This window comes from Saccopteryx bilineata, chromosome 2 (genome assembly GCF_036850765.1).
Source record: "Saccopteryx bilineata isolate mSacBil1 chromosome 2, mSacBil1_pri_phased_curated, whole genome shotgun sequence".
NCBI lineage: Eukaryota > Metazoa > Chordata > Mammalia > Chiroptera > Emballonuridae > Saccopteryx > Saccopteryx bilineata.
The window spans coordinates 346,469,847-346,489,701 of NC_089491.1; the positions used below are offsets into that span (position 1 = coordinate 346,469,847).

Below are 19,855 nucleotides of genomic sequence, written 5' to 3' on the forward strand. Positions count from 1 at the left end.
TGACGTGCCGAGGGCCCATAACAGTCATAACTTGTTCTTGGTGAGCACCTGGAGACCTAAGGAGATTCCTGTGGCTGGCGGTGGCGGAGCCTGGACCGAGCTGTGGGCCTGCCGACTCCTGCTCTTGTGCTTGTGTGTCTCCTGCCTTGTTCCTAAGGGTGTGGCTGTCCAATGTGGTCTCTTATATCAACTATGGTCATCCTCTGACCACTCTTGCCGTGAGCCCAGTTGTATCTGCTGCTGCCGTTGGGTTGACCTGCCCTTACTTCCCATTATTCATCACAGACATGCACCTCCTAGTTCAGTGGACCTTCCATTGTCCCAGGTTCACTACCGTCCATCCCTACCTGTGGTGCTAACTCCCACTCATGCCCCCTGCAGGACCTTTCTTCCCATGTCCTTCTGCCTTCTCAGGAGTAGCCTCCCCTTAAAAGGCTCTGTTCCCATGTAGCTCCTTCAGGATGCCTTTTAAGACAACTCCCTCCTTGAGCAATCTGTGCTGTGCATCAAAGCACTGGACATTTCCTAACCAACTATCTTGTCCTCTTTCATTTTGTGTTACTTTGTCTCCTGTATGTTGGTCTCATAGCCCCAGAATGGTACCAGACAGCAGAGACCCCGTCTTTTAGACTCACTGAGCTCAATGAGATCAGCATTCAGTAAACTCTCGATGGGCGGGAGCCTCCAACGACCCCTCTTGCAATAATGTGGCCTAATGCTACCTCCTCCAGGCCCCCGAAATGGGTGTGGCTTCCCTTTTCTCTTTCCTACATTTACACCCCTATGACACCTGTCCCAGTGTCTGACTGTAAATTGCTTCAAGACAAGGGCTAATATCTTTTAATCCCCTGTACCCCAGCCCCCAGCACAAATTGGGGGTTTGGTAGATATCTGATGAAGGAACATTGTCTAGAAACCACCTTTCCAATTGAATTTCTCAGTTTCTGAAGATATTTAATGTTAGCTTCCTAGGGGAAAGAAAAATAGGAAGAAAGAAAACAACTAACTTAAAAGCAGAATAAAAATGGCAAACGTGATTTCCAGAGACATCTTGGTTGACCTTCCCGTCTCCTTTCCGGCAGCCATCAAATTCACGACTTAAGTTCTAGCTAGCTTCCCAAACCAGATGAGCATCCCACTTTAATACAGTTGATCTTAATTCAGGGTGTGTCTCCAGGCAATGAAACATCACAAAGACAAAGACTTCTTCTGCCCCTTCGTCTGATGCTGCTTTCTATCAGCTGAAGTCCACGGTGATGGACAGCTCCGAAGCAGTGATATTCGCATCCAAGTCAGACTCAAATACCTCTTGTAATGGAATGGAGAATATACTCAAACAAATAATAGACGAGAACTTCCCAAGCCTGTGGAAGGAACTAAAGCCTCAAATTCAAGAAGCAAACAGAACACCAAGTTTTCTTAACCCCAACAAACCCACTCCAAGGCACATCATAATAAAGATGACACAAACCAATGACAAAGAAAAAATTCTCAAGGCAGCCAGGGAAAAGAAGAGTACAACATATAAAGGAAGGCCTATTAGATTATCATCAGATTTCTCAGCAGAAACTCTACAAGCTAGAAGAGAGTGGACCCCAATATTTAAAGCCCTGAAAGAGAGGAACTTTCAGCCAAGAATACTATACCCATCAAAGCTATCCTTCAAGTATGAAGGAGATATAAAAACATTCACAAATACAGAAAAGATGAGAGAATTTATCAACAGAAAGCCCCCACTCCAGGAAATACTAAGGGGGGTTTTCCAACCAGATTCAAAGAACAAAAGAAAACAACACCACAAGTAACAGCTCCACCAAGAACACAATAAAACCAAACTTAAACTGTGACAACAAAGGAAAAAAAGGGGGGAGAGGATGGAGATTAACAGTAGCAAAGGATGATGAAGTGCAGAAATACTTATAAGATAGGGTACTACAATGAATATGGTAGGTACCCTTTTCATTACTTAATGGTAACCACCCTTAAAAAAACCACCACAAAAACACTTGACTTAAAAAAGGTAGCAACAGAGGAAAGAAGTATGGAACACAAACAAACAAAAACAAATGATAGAAAAACAAAAGAGAAGAATCAAACTAGATACAAAACTAACAGAAAGCAATTTATAAAATGGCAGTAGGGAACCCACAAGTGTCAATAATTACACTAAATGTAAATGGATTAAACTTACCAATAAAAAGACACAGAGTAGCAGAATGGATTAAAAAAGAAAATCCAACTATATGCTGCCTACAAGAAACACATCTAAGCAACAAGGATAAAAACAAATTCAAAGTGAAAGGCTGGAAAACAATACTCCAAGCAAACAACACCCAAAAAAAAGCAGGTGTAGCAATACTCATATCTAATAATGCTGACTACAAGACAGAAAAAGTACTCAGAGACAAAAATGGTCATTTCATAATGATTAAGGGGAAGTTGAATCAAGAAGACATAACAATCCTTAATATATATGCACCAAACCAAGGAGCACCAAAATATATAAGACAGCTACTTATTGACCTTAAAACAAAAACTAACAAAAATACAATCATACTTGGAGACCTCAATACACCGCTGACGGCTCTAGATCGGTCATCCAAACAGAGAATCAATAAAGATATAGTGGCCTTAAACAAAATACTAGAACACCTGGATATGATAGACATCTACAGGACACTTCATCCCAAAGCGACAGAGTATACATTTTTCTCTAGTGTACATGGAACATTCTCAAGAATTGACCATATGTTGGGCCACAAAGACAATATCAGCAAATTTAGAAAAATTGAAATTGTACCAAGCATATTTTCTGATCATAAAGCCTTGAAACTAGAATTCAACTGCAAAAAAGAGGGGGAAAAACCCACAAAAATGTGGAAACTAAACAACATACTTCTAAAAAATGAATGGGTCAAAGAAGAAATAAGCGCAGAAATCAAAAGATATATACAGACAAATGAAAATGAAAATGAAAATACGACATATCAGAATCTCTGGGATGCAGCAAAAGCAGTAATAAGAGGAAAGTTCATATCACTTCAGGCCTATATGAACAAACAAGAGAGAGCCGAAGTAAACTACTTAACTTCAGACCTTAAGGAACTAGAAAAAGAAGAACAAAAACAACCCAAAACCAGCCGAAGAAAGGAGATAATAAAAATCAGAGCAGAAATAAATGAAATAGAGAACAGAAAAACTATAGAAAAAATCAATAAAACAAGGAGCTGGTTCTTTGAAAAGATCAACAAAATTGACAAACCCTTGGCAAGACTCACCAAGGAAAAAAGACACAGGACTCAAATAAATAAAATCCAAAATGAAAGAGGAGAGATCACCACAGACATCATAGAAATACAAAGAATTATTGTAGAATACTATGAAAAATTATATGCCACCAAATACAACAATCTAGAAGAAATGGATAAATTCCTAGAACAATACAACCTTCCTAGACTGAGTCATGAAGAAGCAGAAAGCCTAAACAGACCAATCAGCAGGGAGGAAATAGAAAAAACTATTAAAAATCTCCCCAAAAATAAAAGTCCAGGCCCAGACGGTTATACTAGTGAATTCTATCAAACATTCAAAGAAGACTTGGTTCCTATTCTACTCAAAGTCTTCCAAAAAATTGAAGAAGAAGCAATACTTCCAAACACATTTTATGAGGCCAACATAACCCTCATACCAAAACCTGGCAAGGATGGCACAAAGAAAGAAAACTACAGACCAATATCTCTAATGAATACAGATGCTAAAATACTAAACAAAATACTGGCAAACCGAATACAACAACATATTAAAAAAATAATACATCATGATCAAGTGGGATTCATCCCAGAATCTCAAGGATGGTTCAACATACGCAAAACGGTTAACGTAATACACCATATCAACAAAACAAAGAACAAAAACCACATGATCTTATCTATAGATGCAGAAAAGGCTTTTGATAAAATACAACACAATTTTATGTTTAAGACTCTCAACAAAATGGGTATAGAAGGAAAATATCTCAACATGATAAAGGCCATATATGATAAACCATCAGCCAACATCCTATTAAACGGCATAAAACTGAGGACTTTCTACCTTAAATCAGGAACAAGACAGGGTTGTCCACTCTCTCCACTCTTATTCAACGTGGTGCTAGAAGTTCTGGCCAGAGCAATCAGACAAGACAAAGAAATAAAAGGCATCCATATCGGAAAAGAAGAAGTAAAGCTATCACTTTTTGCTGATGATATGATCCTATACATCGAAAACCCGAAGGACTCCACAAAAAGATTATTAGAAACAATAAACCAATACAGTAAGGTCGCAGGATACAAAATTAACATACAAAAGTCCATAGCCTTTCTATATGCCAACAATGAAATATTAGAAAACGAACTCAAAAAAATAATCCCCTTCACGATTGCAACAAAAAAAATAAAATACCTAGGAATAAACATAACAAAGAACGTAAAGGACCTATATAATGAAAATTACAAAACATTGTTAAGGGAAATCGAAAAAGATACAATGAGATGGAAAAATATTCCTTGTTCTTGGATAGGAAGAATAAATATAATCAAAATGGCCATATTACCCAAAGCAATATACAAATTTAATGCAATTCCCATCAAAATCCCTATGAGATTTTTTAAAGAAATGGAACAAAAAATCATCAGATTTATATGGAACTATAAAAAACCCCGAATAGCCAAAACAATCCTAAGGAAAAAGAATGAAGCTGGGGGCATTACAATACCTGACTTTAAACTATATTATAGGGCCACGATAATCAAAACAGCATGGTATTGGCAAAAAAATAGACACTCAGACCAATGGAACAGAATAGAAAGCCCAGAAATAAAACCACATATATATGGTCAAATAATCTTTGATAAAGGGGCCAACAACACACAATGGAGAAAAGAAAGCCTCTTCAACAAATGGTGTTGGGAAAACTGGAAAGCCACATGCAAAAGAATGAAACTCGACTACAGCCTGTCCCCGTGTACTAAAATTAATTCAAAATGGATCAAAGACCTAAATATAAGACCTGAAACAATAAAGTACATAGAAGAAGACATAGGTACTAAAATCATGGACCTGGGTTTTAAAGAACATTTTATGAACTTGACTCCAATGGCAAGAGAAGTGAAGGCAAAGATAAATGAATGGGACTACATCAGAATTAAAAGTTTTTGCTCAGCAAGAGAAACTGATATCAAAATAAACAGACAGCCAACTATATGGGAACTGATATTTTCAAACGACAGCTCAATTAAGGGCCTAATATCCAAAATTTACAAAGAACTCATAAAACTCAACAACAAACAAACAAACAATCCAATAAAAAAATGGGAAGAGGACATGAACAGACACTTCTCCCAGGAAGAGATACAAATGGCCAACAGATATATGAAAAGATGCTCAGCTTCATTAGTTATTAGAGAAATGCAAATCAAAACTACAATGAGATACCACCTCACTCCTGTTAGATTAGCTATTATCAACAAGACGGGTAATAGCAAATGTTGGAGAGGCTGTGGAGAAAAAGGAACCCTCATTCACTGTTGGTGGGACTGTAAAGTAGTACAACCATTATGGAGGAAGGTATGGTGGTTCCTCAAAAAACTGCAAATAGAACTACCTTATGACCCAGCAATCCCTCTACTGGGTATATACCCCAAAACCTCAGAAACATTGATACGTGAAGACACATGTAGCCCCATGTTCATTGCAGCACTGTTCACAGTGGCCAAGACATGGAAACAACCAAAAAGCCCTTCAATAGAAGACTGGATAAAGAAGATGTGGCACATATACACTATGGAATACTACTCAGCCATAAGAAATGATGACATCAGATCATTTACAGCAAAATGGTGGGATCTTGATAACATTATAAGGAGTGAAATAAGCAAATCAGAAAAAAACAAGAACTACATGATTCCATACATTGGTGGAACATAAAAATGAGACTAAGAGACATGGACAAGAGTGTGGTGGTTACCAAGGGTGGAGGGGGAGGGAGGACATGGGAGGGAGGGAGGGAGAGAGTTAGGGGGAGGGGGAGGGGCACAGAGAACTAGATAGAGGGTGACGGAGGACAATCTGACTTTGGGCGAGGGGTTTGCAACATAATTTGATGACAAAATAACCTAGACATGTTTTCTTTGAATATATGTACCCTGATTTATTAATGTCATCCCATTACCATTAATAAAAATTTATTAAAAAAAAAAAAAAGATGACATGGAAAGACTGGAGGCTAGCCAGAGGAAGACGCAAGTTCAAAGAAAGGTTTCTCTAAGGTGAGAATGATTTAAAGCCCGTAGCAACTGAATGACTTGCCTGGCCAGGGCCGTACAGCTGAGTTGATGGTTAAGGCAGGACGAACACGCATGTATTTATATTTTGATCCCTGCCCTCCACAAACACCATGTTAATCCCTCACCATCCTATCCGGATGTATCCTGCTGCTGGACGTATCCGTTGCAACGGTTTGCCGCAACGATGTCCTTATTTCATTTGCTCTCCCTGAAGCATCCTAACCTGCTGACTTCCACACATGCCGTCACGCTAGTTATTAGCACAGTTGCAGGAGCAAGACCCTGGAATTCTGGATGCAAACGACCCACCTTCCTGTTTAAGATTCTAGGAAAGTTGTTCAGTGCCCCTGCCTCTTAAACTCCAAGTGAGAAACCCTCTCCCCCTGCTGCACCTCAAACACCGTCAACTCATAGTCCATAGAGCTCACTGACGTGTTGAAAAGTAATATACGTTACATTTCAGTCTCCTGGGTGGCACGTGGTGTCCAGGCTAAACTTGACAGATTTTTCTTTGGGATTTCTTCTCTGTTGTGCAGACTCAGACACTTGAAATTTATTACATAGAAACTGACCTGGAAGTCACCTGGCCTTTTAGAGAGCCTGGTGGGAGTGTGGCTACGGCCGCCACGCGTTCACCTGGGGACATGGAACAAGCAGAGAGAACATTAACCCGTCCCAGGTCTAATGTCGTTAGTCCAAAATTATTACAGTAAATTGAAGAAAACATCAAAGCAACAGAATAAAAAAAAAATTTAGAAAGAAAATCAGCATGATACACTTGAGGACAAAAAAAGCAGATTTTTGCCAAGTAAGGCCAGGAGAGAAACATTGTATTTCAGGCGAACAGGGCCTGGGGGGTCCAAATGGGAAACGCGTTCAAACAGAGCTGGGCCTTGCAGACAGGCCTTGGAGGAGCGGGGCCCAATGCAGACTCGGGCTGCCTGTGTGGACGTGAGGGCCACGGTCGCTAGGAGCAGCACTCTGTAAAACTGACTTAACTTCTTTTCACTAAGTGATAAATTAAAAAGCAGTTAATGAGAGGTATATAGTATTCTGGGTGATGGAGTTCGGCTGTGAAAAAGTTTAAGGACCCTGTGGAAGCTACACAGAAGTTTCAGGATGTGGGGTGGCTGGGACAAGGTGGAGGAGAGCTTTGGAAGGCAGAGAGGAGTAAGCAGGTGTGAAAGCATCGGTGTACAACAGAAGATGAAAAGAAGAAAGTCTGTTGTGAGGGGCTGAATGTGTGTGCCTTCCCCAAATCCAAAGCCCCGAACCCCAGTGTGATGGCATTTAGAGATGAGGCTTTGGGAAGTAATTAGGCTTATATGAAGTCACAAGGGTGGGGCCCTCGTGAGGAGATTAGTGCCCTGATAAGAAGAGACCAGAGAGCTAGCTCTCTCTCTCTCTCTGTGTGTCTTTCTGCCATGTGAGCACACAGCAAGAAGCCAGCTGTCTGCAAGCCAGGAAGAGAGAGAGCCCTCACCAGGAACAGAATCAGCTGCCACCTGGACTGTGGACTTACAGCCAGCAGAACTGGGAGAAGACATTTCCGTTGTTTGAGCCACCCAGTTATGGTGCTTTAGGATAGCAGCCCACGCTGACTAAGACAGCTGCCACAATGTGGGGCTCAATAAATACGGTTTGTGTGCATGACTGGGTCGGAGGCTGGTGAGTATAGGAGTGTGTGCTGGAGTCAGTTCACAACCTGGGAGACCAGCTGTGAACATCTCTTGTTAATGATGCCTCTAAAATCCACCTGGAGTATTCTCTGTGGCATGTTTTTGGTTTGTGTATCGAAAATCCTTAGCTTTCTGAATGTCCCTTCATGATCCACCTTGGTGGTCGCCAGTTGAGCCGGGAAGCACGTGCTGTTTCCCCATCAGCAGGCCCGCTGAGCTCCCCGCTGCACCAGGTCCACAGTCCCGCCTCAGCTGCACCTCAGGGATGTCACACGCGTGTGCACAAGCATCGCCCGGGAGCCTGCAACCCGGCCTCAGGTGTATTTGCATGCTGCTTCCTCAGCTGGAAAGCTAGTCCTTGTCTCTACCTTTAATTAGCCACCCTGGTTCCAATGTCTCTTTCCCAGGAAGCCTTTCTAGGGCCCCGGAGACCAGGCTGGTGCCCCTGGTGTGGCAGGGTCCCCGCCACATACACGGGATCCTGCACTCACCACACAGCCTTCTGACAATGCTTCTTAGTCTAAAGCATCTCGAGAGCTCGTTGAGAGCGAGGACTGTACCCTCGGTGCCCAGCACCGAGCCTGGCACACAGCCGGCACGCAACAGACACTGGAGGTGGAAAAGCCAGCTCAGGATCTGCTAGGCAGCACGATGGGGGTCTTACCACACAGCCTGCAGAGAAAACCACAGAGTACTCCCCAGGCACTCACAACCGTCTCGCCATGTGTTCGGGTGGCTAGTGCGTCTCCTCCCACACCCGCCACTGGACAGGAAGCTCAAGGGCAGTGATGCATTCCACGCACCTTCACCATGTGTTCGGGTGGCTAGTGCGTCTCCTCCCACACCCGCCGCTGGACAGGAAGCTCAAGGGCAGTGATGCATTCCACGCACCTTCACCGTCCAGCACGTGCAGCGACTGGGTGGGTTAAGTGTGTGTTTAATCCTGCGTTTGCCTACAAGGACACTTCCATTTTTGAGCAGGACGATTCTTAATTGGACATGAAAGTCCCATGCTTTGGAAGATATCAACCCCTGCTCACTAAATGCCAGTAGTACCCCTCATTATTTGGACAACACCTTCCCATATGTACACATACATACACACATGCACAGACACATATGCATGCACATGCACATATATGCATACACACCTGCATACAATATACTCATGCATGCACACAGTACATACATACACTCACATGTGTGCACACATGTGCACAATATACTCATGCATGCACACATACACATATGCATCCACATATGCACATGTTTGTAAGAGTTCTAGGTGGAAAGGCTTAGGAGGACATAGCTGTCTGTACTTGAGCCTATAGTGAATTGAACTCTTTTCCCCAGGAAGCCTGTAGTGAATTGAACTCTTTTCCCCAGGAAGCCTGTAGTGAATTGAACTCTTTTCACACAACTCAGTGAGAAGCGGCACATGATCGACTCTTACAGTACCAGGGTGACCTACTGGAAGACTGCATGTAGGCAGTGACCTCAGGTGAGGTCCAGGGTAGCATCTGTGGCCCTCAGTAAAGCATGGAAAACTGTCTTTGTAAGGTAACTACCTGATCTTTATTGAGTGTTCAGCATACATCTAGACACTAGGCTCAGTGCTATACATTACTTAACCCTCACATCAACCCATGTGGCCCCATTTTTCAGGGAAGGAAACTGAGGCTTAGAGAATTTCAGTCCCTGGACCAAGTCAACACACGGGGTTAGTATCACGGCCAAGATTCACCCGCAGGAATCTGACTCCTGACCCTGAGTCTGTGTGCCGTGCTGACTCTGCCAGATTTCTTTAGACGAGAGTGAACTTCAGAATTCCAAGATGGAGGAATCCTTTTCACATGTGCCCCTCCTGTGGATTGTAATAGAGAGCAGTGTTCCACAAAAAAATGAAATAACAATGCATTCTGCATGCTGTTGATTTGGTGGGGTGAGAAGAACAGATTCCGTGGCAAAGTTGTTTGAGGAAATCCTGTCAGAAAGGTGCAGGTAGAGAGCGCATAAGGGCGCCTCCGTGCTTCCTAGCCAGGCGGGAGGTGACTTCGGAGTAGCGCTGGGGAGCACACAGCAGGAGAAACTACTGCAGGGGCTGGTCTGCCAGGAAATGATTGACAACCAGGTTAGCAATGATGAGGCTGCAGGAGAGAGTGCTGGGGGGTTCGTGACCTCTCTCCTAATTTCATAAGAATAATGGCCACTATTTATTATATGCTAATAACTTCCAATTATCTTTTGTTGTTTTTGCTCTCCTCATCTCCCTTTCCCAGATAAAATCCCAAGGCTGAGAGAAGCTGGTCAGGTGGCTTCCCCTGAGGCCAACATAGCCGTTGAATTGGCAGTGCCAAGTTTGAATCCAATTCTAACTTCACGCCTTGTGATTTTAAACGCAGGACACAAACCTCCAGGGATTTGGGGTCTGGGACAAGTTGGGGGGCTTTCTTGTGTGAAGGACTGTCCAAAGCAAAACCTTCTCAATAAGGACACCCAAGAGCGCCTTCAAGTGGTGGTTTATATTAAAACACTGCCCTCATTGCAATGTAGCTCTTCAACCTACATTGGTTATTTGGTCTGACTGCTAACCATGAAGTTTTTCTTCCGGCAGGACTGACATTTCTTAATTTTACTATTATATTTTAAATGTATGGATCACCACCTTGTCACAATTTTTTCATTGATGGTGTATCTGTGTTGATGGAATAACATCCGCCTGCCTAGACGTTCACCCAACCCGACCTCCTTCCCGGAGCCAGAGTCCATCCTCGGTGACCTGCCATAGAGGCCACTCCAGAACTAACAGCCAACACGAGTTCTCATTTATTTTTTTCAATTTTCTTTTTTCTTTTCTTCTCAACAGATGTTGGTGCATTTTTTGAAGAAGGGATGTGGCTCCGGTATAACTTCCAGACAACCGGGACCAGCGGCAAGGAATCGGGCAGCAGGTCGGAGAGCTCGCCGGATCCGCAGAACCCCCCGCCGGACCTGGACCACGAGGAGGTTCAGTTCAGCTTCAGCACGTCCAAGGCGCCCTGCATCCTCCTCTACGTCAGCTCCCTCACCACTGACTTCTTGGTGGTCCTCGTCAAACCCACCGGTAAGGACAGGGACGCCTGGCCACTGAATATTGTGTGGACACAATGGTCTAGTAAGGTTCCGGATTGTTCTGAGCTTGTCCTTTTTATCCTCACAGGAAGTAAAGCAAGTCATTTAACATCTTTGGACCCCATTTCCTTATTTGAGAACCCACAAAACAACTAGTCTGTTGCAGGCTTTATAGCAACATGTTATAGCAGTAATGTTGCTAAAGCATGTTGCGTTCCTTACAAGAACCATATTACCTGATACGAGATGGCTTCCTATGTATCTTGATTTTTTTTTGTTCCTAACAAATAAATACATTCACTACTATACTAAGTAGAGGTGAACTTTGAAGTGGTGAAGTTAATTTTACATAAATCAATAAGTTATCCCAATTGATGACAATGATCAGTAGGTTCCTACAGAACATGTGAACATCCAATAGAAATAAGAAAGCCAGAGACATTTGCATTCCTCGGCCCTCTCAAATTTTTACATTCATAAAATACATCTCTGATATCAAGGTTGCTTTCAAGCAGGGGTCTGTTTATACATGTAATATGGGAACCACCTTGACCTCTAACTATGCATTGAGCCGGAGAGGTTCAGACATGGTGACTACAATGGGCATGCTGGTGGCAATGTAGGAATGGCCTGAGGACCTTGTGAGAGAAGTAGAAACATTCCTAATGCATGTGAACTTGACTTCTGAGACACAGAGTTTTCAGATCACTTTTTCTTACGAACGCAACTACTTTGGGTGTACCAAGGAGCAAATCTCTCCAACTCATTTCCCAGAGAGCTCGAGTCGCCGGCAGTGTGGAGTCTCCCTCACACCAGCCTGCTCCTCGGTGTTTCAGCGCTGCAGCCTTCTCTGACAGCTGCTGCAGGTTGTAGCATCTGAAAGGTCGAGGTCTTCTCCCATGGGGACCAAGAATTGTTATTACTATCAACACAATTCTGCTTAAGTTTTAAAAAATAGTAAATTCTTAAACTTCTTTTTTTGGGCAAGGCACAGTAGGTTAAAAAAAAAAAAAGACAAGGAAATACATGTCCCCTAGCACTTTCCCTTTTTAAATTATTCCTAAAGCAATTAGCCAAAAAAAGAGACAGAGGTTGGACATGAAGGTGTTCATCGTGGTGTTATTTATAGGGGCTGGAAAAGGCTGACAAGCTCTACCCTGTACAATGAGTGAAAGAAGGAGTCACCATTTTATGCAATATTTTATATCCATTAAGAGTAATATTCCTGACCCCGGACGGTTGGCTCAGCAGTAGAGTATTGACCCGGCGTGTGGATGTCCTGGGTTCAATTTCCAGTCAGGGCACACAGGAGAGGTCACCACCTGCTTCTCCACCCTCCCCCTCCCCTTTCTCTCTCTCTCTCTTACTCTTTCTCTCTTCTCTAGAATAAATAAAAAAAATATTTTTAAAAATCATAACTAAGACATAACAGCTGTGTTTGCTGTGCAGCCTAATTAAAAGCAGGATCTAGAATATCCCCTGAGTTTTTGAGTGTTCATTGTCATTGCCGGGAAGAAGCAAGAAGGGGGTGGAAAGGAGTAATCTGTTGAGGCAAAGTGACCTGTAACAGAGGCAACCAGGCGCTGGGGGCCTGGAGCGCCCATCTTTCCCTTTGTTCTGCATTTGAATTGAAGTAATCTCTAACCTCCAATGAAAGTCATTTCTGAGCTTCCTTAGTCTCAGGGAAGCCACCCCGAATCCCGTGTTTGTCTTTATTATAAAGTATGTTTATTTTTAACAGTACACGCTCATGATTCTTTCATTTGCCAAAGGGCACCCTTTGGCAGATGCTGTGAGACCGTCCCTGCGTCCTGTGTTCATTGTTTACTTCCCAGCATGTTTTGTGGGGCCCACGGGCGTCTCCACGGTCCCCTATCGTGCCTTCCCAGGCACACTCCCAACTTGAATCATTGACTCCACCTGCTACTGCAACTCGGAGCTAACGGTCCCCGGTGGCTCACCTTTGGTAGACCGTAAACACGTGGGAGCCTAGCGCTGTTAACCTTTGTGGGTTGTTGCGCCTCGGAGCTCGTGGATCAGAATCGAGAATAGCACCAGTGTCAATGGGCGTCAGAGGAGGGAGCAGGGTTTCATGGAAACTAAGTGTCAGAGGGTGGGAGAAGCTCTGTTAAAGTGAAACCTAAAACCGAGAAAGTACTGAGTTTCTTCCCCATCCCCTTGTGCAGGGAGCTTGCAGATCCGGTACAACCTGGGAGGCACCAGAGAGCCATTTCATATTGACGTGGACCACAGGAACGTGGCCAACGGGCAGCCGCACAGCGTGAACATCAGCCGTCACGAGAAGACCATAGTGCTCAAGGTATCCCCGTGTGCATCCATGTCGGTGGTATATGACACAGTGCCATGACCTCTCTCCTCTCTACTGCATGGCCGTTGGTTTTATTTGGCTTTGTTCTGGAGGTGGGGCAGACGGAAGAAATGCTTGCTTGTACTCTGTCCTGCAAATCCTGACCAGTGAGGTGGGAAGGTCCACAGTCCCTCCAGCAAAGGCGACAACGGAGTGGACAGTGCTAATGTTCCATAGGGAGAAGTGTATGTTGGCTCGCTGTTTCCTTTGCCGTTTTCCCGCTGTGGCCAGACAGCTGTCCGTCTGTCTCCATGGTGCCACTTTTCTGCTCCAGGCTCCCAGGTGGCTGAAGCTTACTGCCTTTCCCAGCCAAGGTTACTTACACTGGTTCCACTGACCTGTTTCTTTCACTGTTCCCCCACGAGATGAATAGCTATATATATTTTTTCCATCTTGATGGATGCTTTGCCTTTTTAAAAAAAAATCTTCAAAACATAGGCCTTCGCCTGACCAGGTGGTGGCGCAGTGGATAGAGCATCAGACTGGGATGTGGAGGACCCAGGTTTGAGACCCCGAGGTCACCAGCTTGAATGCGGGCTCATCTGGTTTGAGCAAAGCTCACCAGCTTGGACCCAAGGTCGCTGGCTCAAGCAAGGGATTACTTGGTCTGCTGAAGGCCCGCAGTCAAGGCACATACGAGAAGGCAATCAATGAACAACTAAGGTGGCGTAACAAAAAACTGATGATAGATGCTTATCTCTCTCTCTTCCTGTTTGTCCCTATCTATTCCTCTCTCTGACTCTCTCTGTCTCTGTAAAAAAAAAACAAAAAAAAAAACCCATAAACCTTCTCCCTCCCCCTCTCCGAATCTCAGACACCGGTTCTAGGTTCTTGGCACACAAAGGGATGGTTTTATTACAAGGCTCAAATTTTATTTCGGGTTCATCAATCGTCCCTACCCCTCCCACGGAGTTTTACAGTGCGGGAACCAGCCGGAGACGCCATGAATAAAACATAGCGCAGGGAGGTCTCCCCGGGCACTGAGCCAAGAGATCAAGGCTGGGAACTGTTACGGCACTTTCTAGAAGGCCTTCGGAACAGATAGCTGTCAGCAGGAAGGGCCAGGACGCTGCTCTGTCGGTGGAGCTGAGTGCCAGTTGGCGGGTACTCAGCAACCTCGCAGACCTCACGCAGGCGCACGGCCGCGCACATGGGGGGCCGTGCGGGGCGGTGCAGGGCGGGCTGCAGACTAAAGCATGAGCCTCATCTCTTACCGAGCGCCAGGCGGTGTCACAGCCGTAGCTTGATATGACGTCTACATGTGGCTGTTAGCGGTCGAGGGTATTTCTAAGGAGAGGTCTTTCCTGGGGAAATTACAACGTGAAGTTGCAGCTTATTGTGCCACCAAGTGTGGTGTGAATAAAGCAACTTCACAGCGGCCAGCAGCGTCCGGGTGCCTCGCTGAGCGCTGGCACAGGCTGGCCCGTGAATTGTTTAACGGAGGAAACTGAGCCCACCTTTCTCTGTAACTCATGGTCGCTACCATTTCATCAACGTTGTCTTTATTGGCTTTCGATAAAAGGCCTTCTTCCGTTTTTAAACCGTGCCATCTGTCACCTCTTTGGGGAAGTAAGGGGCTTATTGTACCATTGTATGGTTGCAAAATAACATTAAAAGGATAAAAGGAGCTCAGTAATTGGCTTTAAAGACAGTATCACCGCGGAGACCTGCTGCTGCCCTGGATGTGGACGCGTGCGAGGATAACCCTGGCTTTCTCCAAGAGAACGCCTTGTTAATGAGGACCCGGCCCTGGCCGTGGGTTGTGGAACCCCATGCGAAGATGCACGGTGGGTGAGAGGGTGGGGGTGCCAGGCTAGATGATTCCAGTTCTGAATATAGTTCCCGAAATGAGAGTTGGGAGGAAGGGTAGATTAGGAAGGCCTCCCTTCTGGCACATTCCATTAACTGGGGACTCTTTGTAACTAACCAGCAGCTCTTCAAAGACAAATATCAGCTTAATCATAGCTGCTGCCTGTCACTGGCACCAGAGAGGGAGGGACTATTTTAAGAACCTGGGGCTGAAGGCCTGGAAAGCCAGAGAAATCCAGATGTTGGGGAGGACAGACAGTAGAGAGCCCAGGGCACCGAGGCAGGGTCTGAGAGAGGCTGGTTCTGTCGCTCAGGCTCTCTTAATTGCCAGTAACAAAAGGCCAGTTAGGAATTCACTGGTGGGAAGAATTTCTGGAGTAGGTTGTGGAATCTAAGAAAGGGAAAACCAAAATTTTAGAAGAGAATCCAGGGGACCAGGAGGATCAAAACTAAGACTAGAATGTTATTGAGGCTCCATATCTCTCTCTATCTCAGGGGTCTCAAACTCACGGCCCGCCCACCAATTTTGTGCGGCTCGCAGACTAATCAAACTTCGTGGATTAGTCTGCGGGCCAGTCTGCGGGCCGCACAAAATTGGTGGGCGGGCCGCGAGTTTGAGACCCCTGCTCTATCTCATTCTCTCTCACTCTCTCATTCTTTCCCTCCCTCCCTCTATCATCTGTGCTTGGCCACACTCTCTGTGAGGATGAGATTAACACCTCTCCCTGTGGCCTCCATCTGATCTTCCCCGTTTTCTGGGACGCAAACACTGAGGAACACTAGGCTCACATCTTCCCGGTTTTGTTACCAGAGAAAGGTCCTAGTTTCTTGGTTCCCATTTTTTGATCCCAGGGTTGGAGCTTGTGCTCACCCTTTTGCAGGGACAATGACAGCTGGCCCCTGATCGAAGCTCATAATTAGGGTGGGGAGCTGGGGTACCCCCCACGAGGACAGGACCGCAGATCCAGAGCGAGGAAACAATGGCCACAAAGACATGGGCTGTCGGGTGCTTTGAGGTCAGGGAAGGAGGGGAAGTTCTCTGAATGGTGTGGAATGAATTCTACTGTAGGAGCCACACCCTAGGGTGTTGGAAAGCCCGGGCCCTTGCTCCTTCCGACAAGGTGACACAATTGCACCGAGATTCCCAAAGGTGCTCAGAAAGCCAGACACACTGGAATTCAGCCAGGAGAGACTTCATGGTCTGGGGCCAGCCCCGTCTTTCTGGGGCCAGCCTCTCCGATCCGGCCCAGAAGGCACCGAGATAGGCTCCTTCTATGGACAAGTAGGTCAGGCTGACTCCTGCCCTCCTTTATTTCGGGCAAGGAGGCCTTGCAGAGCATGGATGTCATTCTCAAAGTGCCTTTAGAACTCTAAAAATAACTCTTACTTTTTCCTTCCTCCCTGAAACAAGCTACAGTTTCGTCTTGAGAACTTCTACCACCTCAAGAATGTATGGAGAGAAACGGCATGACCATGTTAATTCTAGTTGTTTCTGCATGAAGGGATTACAAATAGTTTAATTTCCTCTAGAGTTTTCTGTAGTTCCTCATTTTCTGCTAGAAGCATATGTTGCATTTTTATAATCGAACAAAAATATGAAACACACATATCTCTTATTTACATATCCTCAACCTATGCTGATGTCCCCCAATTATAATGAAACATCATGACACAGGTATTTAAATAATGTCAAATTAAAATGTACTTTTAAGCAAAGAACAGAAGGCTAATTCAAAGATGCATTTTTATAGTACAATAGAATAATGCCTTTGGCATTAAGGTGAAATTCTATGCATTATATAGACTCAAACGTCATATATATAATTTAGATGGTGTTTACCAGTGTTTACGATGTATTGTTTTTAAGCAAGTTTACTTCCCTAGCAGGGTGTTGGCCAAAGCTAACATTAAGTTAATTTGCAATCCCCAAGCACACACTGTCTAAATGGTGCTGAGCACTTGAGGGAAATTGACCTTGGATGAAACATTTGCTTCCAAAAAACAAAGTGTCCAATTGGCACATAGATAATGACGAACTGTCTCCAGGAATTGTCAGGCCCCCAAGTGAACCAGAACCCATGACAACCCTCAAGTGGCGTCATTTACGAAAACTCACAGTTGCACTGGGGGATAATAGCTAACTGCTTACTGCCAGTCAAAATGTAATGCAAACCCCGGGCAGGCGGAGAGCCCCTGGAAAAAGTACTGTGTATGATTAAAAAGCATGCCAATTAGCACGAATCCAGGAGCTGAACATTCCAGTGAACGGTTTCAAAGTCTTGTCTTACAAGTCCTTTCTTCCTTGCATTCCTTCCTTCTGGCTGCCCTTGGCTTCTTCCCTTTGATACCAACCGCGTGGCGCAAGGGGTCTGAGGTGGTTTATAGGGGAACATAAAATGAAATTGAGAATTAAAGTGAGTCACAAAAAGGAGGGCTCCCAGACAAGGTTGGAAATAGATCGTGATTACCCAGGTCGAGAGGTCTCACCCATAGGTGTAAATTTGGCTCTGAACTTCTTTGTGAGCAGAAAGACACAGCCCATGAGGATGAAGCACACCAGTTCCTCTAGGGAACTGAAATCTTTCTTACTTTATCGGTTTGTTTGTTCTTTTTACACCATAGATAGTATTTGCTGGCATAGAAAGCTGCCCGTAGCATGGTCCCCTGTAGGCAATACCACGTGTGTGGTAAGAGCTCACATCATTGATGTTTATCCAGCATCCCGGGCAGTCTGCTGAGCACGTTACACACCCTCTTTCATGGAGTCCTCGCCAAGGGTGATGTATCTTGCCCAAGGTTAGAAAGCAGGGGGAGCAAACACCCAGTGGAACCCAGGTCTGTCACGCTTAGGAGATGTGACCTAATGGAGAGATTTCTGGAGGGAAAGTCATAACATTTTGAAAGTGGATACCACTGCCCAGTAAGAAACTGAGTGATACTGTTGTTGTTGATGTTACCATAAAAGAGTTCAACAAAACACAAAAGCGTAGAGAATCATAACCACGTACCTATGTATCCGCCACCCACACGTGACGAATTTTGGCGTTTTGCTCTATGTCTTCAGATTTCTGTTAAATGTGGTGACAGTTGAGGTCCTCTGTCCTCCTCACAGAGCGAGAGCCCGAGGAGGACAGTAAGCAGTGTCTGCAACAGCATTTCTGCAACACATATTTTTCACAGGAATCATTTTTTTGTGTGTATGTGTGATGTCCTATCTCCTTGGGAAAGTCAAGCATAACTTAAAAATGGATATCTGCCCCAACAGTTCCGAAGGGACTGGGTGGAGTCGGATGGTGGGAAGATGGGGGGAGGGGAGCAAGGGGCTGAAATGCAGCGGTTCTCAACCTGTAGGTCGCGACCCACAGGTTGAGAACCGCTGCTGAAATGGGACTGCTTCCCGGTTTGCTGGCCTGGTCCCCTAGGATAAAGCTCCCTCCCTCTCAAAAAAATGAATAGGCTGTATGTTCTTTAAATAACTATAACATCTTTTAGTGCTTTGATGAAAGTCAGATGATAGAGTTCAGGGATCTATTTCCAGGCACAAATACTCGGAATCTATATATGCTCTATAAATCAATACAGCATATGGTAAGGATGTATCATTTTGGCTTTCATCAGACTCGGGGGTCCCCCAGTCTTTGCCAAGAAGAAGCTGACAGATTTCCTGCAAGCCAAATGAGGACTTCCTTTAGAAATAATTCCCAGTCCTCAGGAACAGATGATGATGAGGTTCCTAAATTCTTATACCGCATAGACCATGACTTCGATTATTTTCATCAGGGAATTTTCAAAGCAAATGTTCAAAAAATTCACCGACTTCTGTCTCTTAAAATGAAATAAAGATAACCAACAGCAACACAACAGTGTGTGTTAAATGCTAAGGATAGAAGGAAGGATACAGACATTTCAGTCACACCAGATGCTCTATCAGATTAACCCTAAGATCTCCGTGGCTCACCCCAATGAAAGTCTGTCTTGTATAAAATGTCTTCCTTAGAAAAGGGAAGTCCTGTGGTCTCTGGCAGTGATGAAATCATGTTGGGTAGGCACTCTGAGGACCCGCCATGACCACCCATGCTTCCCTTTCCTTGGTAGTGGACTGGTTCCTCCATTCAGCCAAATTCCTGTCCATTACTTGCCTGGTTCTCCATGGCTCTGTCCTCTGGGCCGGTCTTCCTCGAAGCTGTGTGCAGCTCTGAGGGTCTGTTTCCTGTAGGTTTCAGTTGCACAAAGGGCCGTGTGATACTCCTGAGCCTTTTGCAGACCGGACCTGTTTCTGGTTGCTTCGCCGGTACAATTCCTTCAGAACCCGACGTTGGCGTCTGACCTGCTTGCTGCAGTCAGTTTCACGTAGCTACGCCCCGCGCTCCTTCCGAGGCAGAGGTCTTGGGCCCCTGTCACCACGGCTTCCCAGTGCCCGTGCCTCTCCTTCAAGGCCGTGGGCATCGACCTCGAGGCCCTCTGAGACCAAAGACTCAGCTGAGAAGGAGAGACCCTTAATTCTAACTCTACCCGTGAGGCTAAGTCGGTTTGATGAACGGAGGCGTCACACTCCTACGCGATAG

General features: G+C 44.9%; 1 protein-coding gene across 1 annotated transcript in view; it reads left to right on the forward strand.

Annotated features, from left to right (window-relative positions):
- Positions 1-19,855, forward strand: part of CNTNAP2 (contactin associated protein 2) — a 1,332,419-nt gene that overhangs the window by 1,232,799 nt on the left and 79,765 nt on the right. The window contains exons 19-20 of the mRNA XM_066262524.1: positions 10,869-11,105; positions 13,300-13,433. Coding sequence (XP_066118621.1) covers positions 10,869-11,105; positions 13,300-13,433 — 371 coding nt within the window. The remainder of the gene's footprint in view (positions 1-10,868; positions 11,106-13,299; positions 13,434-19,855) is intronic.